General features: G+C 39.2%; 1 protein-coding gene across 2 annotated transcripts in view; it reads left to right on the forward strand.

Moving 5' to 3' along the window:
- LOC144695563 (cysteine dioxygenase type 1-like) overlaps window positions 1-6852 on the forward strand; it is a 30142-nt gene extending 23290 nt beyond the window's left edge. For both annotated transcript variants that reach the window (XM_078566446.1, XM_078566455.1), the window contains exons 4-5: window positions 1838-2007; window positions 6533-6852. In XM_078566446.1, the coding sequence (XP_078422572.1) occupies window positions 1838-2007; window positions 6533-6562 (200 nt within the window). In that variant the 3' untranslated portion in view covers window positions 6563-6852. The remainder of the gene's footprint in view (window positions 1-1837; window positions 2008-6532) is intronic.
- Window positions 6853-7340: the final 488 nt, after the last annotated feature.

The raw sequence follows: 7340 nt of genomic DNA on the forward strand, positions 1-7340 counted from the left end.
CATTGTGGTACCTACAGCACATGGAGCAGTTGGGGATGGCCAATAAATGCTGGTCTAGCTAGTGATCCCCACATCTGAACAAATTAAACTTTAGCCAAGATTTTACCCTGGCAGGGGCAGGTGGGAGCAGTCAGAAATCCAACCGCTGCCTGCGATCGGGGCCAGACTGTGATTTCATGCTGGCGGGCTAATTAAGGCCTGCCCAGCATGAAACATAAGCTTCAGTGCTGCCTGTGTGATGGGGTGGGGTTTTGATGAGGGTGAGCACAAACCTCTGTGCATATGAGCAGGTAAAGCTCCCTGAGGTATGGAGCTGCCTCCAGGGGATAAAGTGTTTTATTTCTTAAAATATCAGTTTTTTTTTAATGTTCCCTCACATGAGCAGGGACATGTTATTAATGAAATGTTTACATTTATTTAAATTTTTAATAGCTGTTGGAAACCTCATCCCACCCGTAGATGTGGTTTCCTAAAATATCCAAAGGCTGCTTGGCCTTTTTGCCTGGCTGCCAACTGGATAGGCAGCAAATTTTTTTCAATTATGACTTTAATGGCCTTAATAGGCCTTAATTGTCAGCAGGCACACTGCCCACTCCTGTGTGTGTGCGATGATGTCAGGACACTTGCCTGACGTGTCATTTTATGCTCATTTGGGTTGGGTGTGCCTGCCTGAAGAGTGTAATATTCTGGCTTTGCTTTTTGTATCTTAACAAGGAGGCACAGGTTTATATGCCTCAAGTGTGAATATATTGTTTCTATACCACTTTGTCTCTAGTCTCATTTGAGACTTTTTTTTTGTTTGCTCGAAATTCCCAAGTTCATCCAGTGACATGGTCCTGGTTTTTTTTTTTTGTCCACTACCCCTGATTAATCAAACATGATTTGTGGTGTGTTGAGTAGTTTGAAGTAAATCACCTCGTGTTTCCTGTGGAAGTTGAAAAATGCTGTTGACACCTTGAAGAATGCCATGGTCACCATTTTTGTAAGCTTGATTTTGACTTTTGACATTAGCAGCCGGATTGAAGTTTTGGGCTGACTTGTTGATTGCCCACTCTGGCATCTTCCATGCTATACCTTTGCTATATTTGACATTGAATAATTGCATGTTTTGGTAGAGGATGAACAATGCATTCTTTTAACTGTAGTAACTGCATCAAATTGCATTTATATAGCACTTCTAACATAGCAAAATATTCCAAGCCATTCACCACCTTCTCAAGGCTGGTTAATTAGGGATAGGCAATCAATACTGGCCTACACCACATCTAGTCAATATCAAAAATACTAAGCATACATGTTGCATGTTAGTGATTAGTCTTCCAATCAATGTTGTTGGCTTCCATTTATGCTGTGCCTTATTTTGATGGTAAAACTTGCCAGTAGGAACTTAAATCTCTGCCTAACCTATTGAGAGCAGCTCTAGCATTTGAGTGTAAAAGTCGCAGTAAGTAAGGGAGCTAGTACATATTTGGTGTCAAGCTACAACTTGCCAGGATCTTGCTACTGTGTCAAGTAGAAATTGAGTTTTTGGTTATTTTAAAATCTTTTCCGAAAGATGGATGAATAAAAACTGAGCCCAAACAGTATAATTCTAAGTTTGTTGCTGAAGTTGAGATTTTTGGATAAAGCATGGCTACTAAAGGCGAATAGATTTTAAGTGTCCTGCCAGTTGCTTCAATGAGCATCAATAAAAGTTGTCTTTGATTCAAGGTGTTAAGTAAATGCATGATTGAAGTTCAAATGAAATGTTAAATCTGTCTCTCCACAGGTGCTGTCAACCTGAGTATTTCCAATATTTTGCTTTGAATCTAAATCACATGCTGCTTCTGTTTTTTAGATTCAATTGGGTTACACAGAGTTGAAAATGTGAGTCACACAGAAGTAGCAGTCAGCCTTCACTTGTATAGTCCTCCTTTTGACTCTTGCAACTGCTTTGATCAAAGAACTGGACATAAAAAGAGAGTGAGAGTTACTTTTTCAAGCAAGTATGGGGAAATAACTCCCCATGTAAGTATTTTGTGCAAATAGTCATTTTGTAGTACAGAACTTGTGTGTCGCTGAAAGACGTGCTGCCGAAGCTCTTCATCTTGCACTCCTCAGGACAGATTTGCATGAATGCCAATTGTAAAGGGAGCACCAATTTAAACTACTTGGCAAGTGGGCTGATTTTTTTAAACTCATTTACAGGGTGTGGGTGTCACTGGCTAGGCCAGTATTTAGAAGTGCTCCCATGGAGAATCCACCAGGGAACAGTTAACTACCAAGCTTTTGTTTAAATTCAAACCAGGCAGCTCAACACTGGTCAAGGCATTGCCATGGGGAATGAACCAGGGAATGGCTGTCTCCCAAGCTTTTTTGTGCTTTTCAAAAAAGTGTGGACACACTCCTCTGCCTGCAAAGGACAGAGCCCTGTGTATAAATGTATGTAATGTTTAGCACATGTAGGTGAGCTACACTAAGCCCGACTGATGACCTTTTTAAATTGGTTTTCAGCACAATAAGGATTGTTTCATAAGTGCTGTCTAATCGTAGAATCACTTCTAATGTTGGACACAGTCTGCAAGCACAAGCTGGTTGGGTATAGCCTGTCCCAAACGGCTGAAAGGATATGCTGTTTGATACAATTAGCCAGTTGTTGGGTCAAAAGGCCTATATACCTAGTATCTCTCTGATATTGCAATTTGTATCACAGTACTCATTGATAGGCAAAATGTCTCCTTTGGCTTAATAGCAACGTTTTTAATGGAGAACACCAGTCGTGTTGCTACTGCATAGTAGCAATGTGAAATGGCTCACTTCACCTCACATTTGAGTCTCCTTACCTTGAGGTAGACTGGGCTCTCGCTCTCCATTGTAGATGAGGATCATGTGTGGACTGCCTTTTTCAACTAAACAAAAGCTTGGGGTTCAACCATTCCCTGGTGCATTCTCCATGGCAATGTCTCTACCACTCCATCAACATTCTCTTATGCAGTTTACGTTGTTGGTTTTTCTGCTCCTATGTCTTATGGTCTTATGGTTGTCCCCTTTACTGTTTCTCATCTTGTATAGCTGTCCTGAGTGCAAGATGAAAAGCTTCAACAGCATGTCTCTTTTATCAATATTGTGTGTCTTGCAGTGTAAATTGTTAGGGGGTGGTTATGCCCAGTACTAAAAACCTTGGTGAAAATTCCCAATTATTTGATCATCTTCTAATGCATCACTGGGACATTGTACCCTATTTATTTGGGGGTGGGTGGACTGCATGAATTGGTAAGTCCCTGCTTATGCCCTGGCAGGAAATCCATCCCCGCAACCCCTTTGGATCAGGCAAGGGGATGCATTCTTTGCATCAATATAGTCACATTAAAAATTAAATGTTTTCATGATTTCAGGTTCACATTCTATTCCTAGTGTATATGAATGGTTGGTTTGACTTAACTAAATTTTCACCCTAATGGTGAGTTCAGTACTTGGGCTCTGATTATATTGATTTATTTTTTTTAAACACCTATTTTTACATTCCACTATGGCAAAAGCCACATGAGTTGGTACCATTTGCTGTAACAAAGGCAAGGCGATATATTGTCCTAAGTGAGATTGGGTTTGGGAGGGATTTTAATAGGATCCATTCTGAGGCTTAGACTTGTTCCAATTCAAATAATGAGACCAAGCTAGAAACAAGAACCACCAGTTAAAAATGGACCTTCACTACATTTGAGGCATGATAAATCTACTGGAATATAGTGAAAGAAAATGAATGGATTGGAATTGCAGTGCAGGGAAGGCAATATTTTAAACTTACTAGCAATTTAGCAATCTGATCTTTAACTTCTGAATATTTTGTCATTTTAAAAACCCAACGTTTTAATTTTTTTCCCAAGTGTGAGATCTCTTGCCTGATAAGTAGTCTGAAAATGGTTCAATGAAAGATGCAGCTGTAGGTTTTTTGCTTACTTAACCTCTTTAAAACATTTTACTCTTTTTTATATTTGAGCATTTTATTCAAAAAATGCACAAATAGGGATGTTTCAAGCTGAAGCTAATCTGAGGTTGACATTCTCTTCACCCACTCACCCCTCCCCCACCACACATGGAAGTCATTGAATGATGCTGATTAAGTCTTTTCAGAGAAAGCAGTCAACAGAGCTGTAGTAATTATGGTTTGTTTTGGTGTGTAATGTACCTTAGAATAATACTGGTTAGAGTAGCATGGGCTACCTCAGCAGCCAGTGCAGAGTTGGAGTTGAAAGCACACGTGTAGTTGTTGCTTGAATATATTGTAATTAAACTTGATGTTTCTACCCAAGAAGCATCTGCAGATCAACTCTGTCTAACAGCACAATTCGACCATCCTACAACAAGGGTCTCAGCCAGTGGCTGGAGAGCCAGCAAGAGTTCTGCATTGCCTCTTATGAGAGGACCCACCTTTTATTAAAGATAAAGGATCTTGGAGAGAAATTGGCTGAAGACAGAACTGCCAGACAGAGGTCATTGCAGGCAGTGCAAGCGGGAGCAATGGCAGCTGCTGGCAGAATGCCTAAGATCAATAAAGGACCCAGAGGGTGGGATGGGGGTCATGGGGAGAGGGGGCAGCTGTCAGCAGGCCCCATTCCCAATGTCAGGTCCCTTTAATCAGGCACTGACTGAGGGAGCTTCCAGGAGCCTGAGTTTCAGGCTTGCCATATGGCAACGGCCCTGCCTGCGACTAGTTTAAATATCAGCAACAACAGGATCAGACTTTTTGTGGCTTTCGGAACTTTTTTCTCCACAGTTCAACACACTGCTTTTTGGGCATTTGAGGCCCTTAAGTTGTCAAATAACTGCCAGTAGGGCAGGAAGGCCACCCACAAGCTTTTCTGCCCCAGACTTAATTGGGAAGAGATGGAAAGGCAGCAGGGTTCCCACCTGATTTTAAATGCCCAGCCTCCCCTCTCCTTGAGAGGGCATTAAATTCTGCCTAGCATATTGGCAATCCTTGTTGTTTTTGCTGGAGCACTTGTACTGAATATCTGGAAACTACCTGCACTGAGTTTGATCTTTCCTTTTTTTCCTAAAATCAAAACTTCGGGATGAGTGAAAGAACAGTTGACTATTTTAAGTTTTTTTTAATTTAAATTGATAAATGTGTCATATCTATACCAGAAGTTTTAATTGCTCGCTAAAAAGGCTAACTGAGTCAAAAATACAGTTGCTCTGATATCCATTACATTGAAACTGTTTGAAGTAATTCTAACACATTTTACTCTAATTTGTTTTTCTGTTCTTTACTGACTTGAATTAAGAATTACTATAGTGTTGCTAAATTATACTATGCATCAAGGACTCTTAAGATACCATACACTGATATTTAGAACCACCCATTTCAGCAGTTGTAAAATAAGTACAAGGCTTAGGGGCATCATTTTGTAAAGGAGTGATATTTAAGAATATTCAAAACTGAAAACAGTAAATTACTTCACTATTTGTTTCTTTATACCTGGCCCCTATAGTCAGCAGACCTTTATTTGAAGTACAGTAAAGACATTAGGTAGGATCTTCCAGCCTAACACTGGCAGAACAAGAAAATTGGGAGAGTTGCAACGGCTCCATTTTCCTGTCCTGTGTGCAGCAATACCTGCCAGTGTTGGAACCAGAAAATCTCACCCACTTTCTTTACAGATGTAGATGAGTAATTGGAAAGTGACTGGGGAAGGAAGTATTTGGTCTTTCGACCCATTTTTTATTTTTAGCTGGTTAAAATGGAAAAATATTTAAACACAATAGTGTTCAGTTTATTGACCTAGACAAAAATTGTGGTTCAGATGCAATATTGAGGACTCTTTTCTGTCTCTGCTGTTGGTGCCTTGTGTTAGGCAATTAAACTTCAAAAAGGACTTGTGGAATGATGCACACTCTACTGCCTAATATGCAATTTAGTCCCTGCAGTATAAGGGTCTGGCAAATACAGGGTTAATGTGGGACTGAGTACAGTACTGCCCACAGTGATATAAGAAGGCACATGACCTATATTCAGATCAGTGAATACTGGTTAAGCCCTAAGCATGGAGATGGCTCCTAGCCTGCACCCTTTACTATACATGTATAAATAGTTCTCTATATTGATAAAGACTTTAGCCCACAGAAGACTACAATGGCTTGTTTAGGAGACACCATTCTGTAACCAACAGTTCCAAACCTGGCTTGGGAGATTTATTTGCCAAAGCAAATGTAGTCCAAAATCAGATTGGGATGTGTATTGAACTACTTCAGTCAATGATTTATATCTTGACTGTGGAAAATGTACTTTCAACAATTGGACCAAACATTTAAAATTTGGTTAAGCATTAATCAGACCAGTGTGATAATGAAACACCCTGATTTGATCAAAAAGCATGAATGTAGTAACCATTGATAATGGACTTCTCCATATTAGCCCAATAGTTGTTTTGGGGAAAATAATGGTTTAAACTGCTATTGGCTTGTGTTGAATAATCCTTTGTAAATGTAAGAGGAAAACCTCAATTTGTGGTTTAACAGGTTGTCAGTCTTATTTTTGTTTTTTGACATGCAGGCAAAGACAGATTTTCAAGAGAACAATTGATCAATTCATCAACTACCAGGCCGGCTCAGTGGAATTTCTGAATGTGCCCATGTAATGTTGCGATCCATGTGAAGCTGTTGATGACCTTCTTTGGCTTCAGCCTTTTTAATGGGGGTGGGGGGAGGAGAGGAAGAAGGAAAAACATGTAATTCTGATATGATCGATGTCTTTCCCTGCATTCCAATGTCAATAGTTAATCAGATTCTAAAGTGAAGATTAAGTAAATATAACTTTTTTCATAGAAGCAGTCTTAGTAATTTGCTTTTCAGCATGGGGGTGGTGGAGTTTAATGTTATCAAAATGAGTGTTTCAGTGATTTTATACACTTGTAACAGAATATGCTAATGCTACATAAAGACTTTGTTTGTTTCTTTTTAATGCAAACTGAATTTCCTAGTATTTACCACATTCTGAAATAAAATGCCAGTATTGTTCCTTCCATTGGAATTTTGGGGACTGTTTGGTTAGCTTGCATAACTTTTTAATCACATTGCAATATGTAATATATCTTCCTACAAGAAGACAGCTGTAAATGTACTAATTTTATTGCAAACCTGTTTGCTTGAAACTTCACTGTTTCACCTAACAAGGTCTAAAGTAACTTTTTTGTATATATTTTGAAAAAAGTTTTTAGCTTTTGTCAAATTCCTGTATATTAAGTGCCTTTAGTTTGTATAGGTAATGAAAATAGTAGTTATTCATTTTGGTATGATTAAGTGGTACATAATGGTGTGTGTGTGTTTATAACCCACTAAATAAAAGCTTCCTCAAAAATCCC

The sequence above is a fragment of the Cetorhinus maximus genome, chromosome 2 (genome assembly GCF_964194155.1).
Source record: "Cetorhinus maximus chromosome 2, sCetMax3.hap1.1, whole genome shotgun sequence".
In the NCBI taxonomy this organism is placed as follows: domain Eukaryota; kingdom Metazoa; phylum Chordata; class Chondrichthyes; order Lamniformes; family Cetorhinidae; genus Cetorhinus; species Cetorhinus maximus.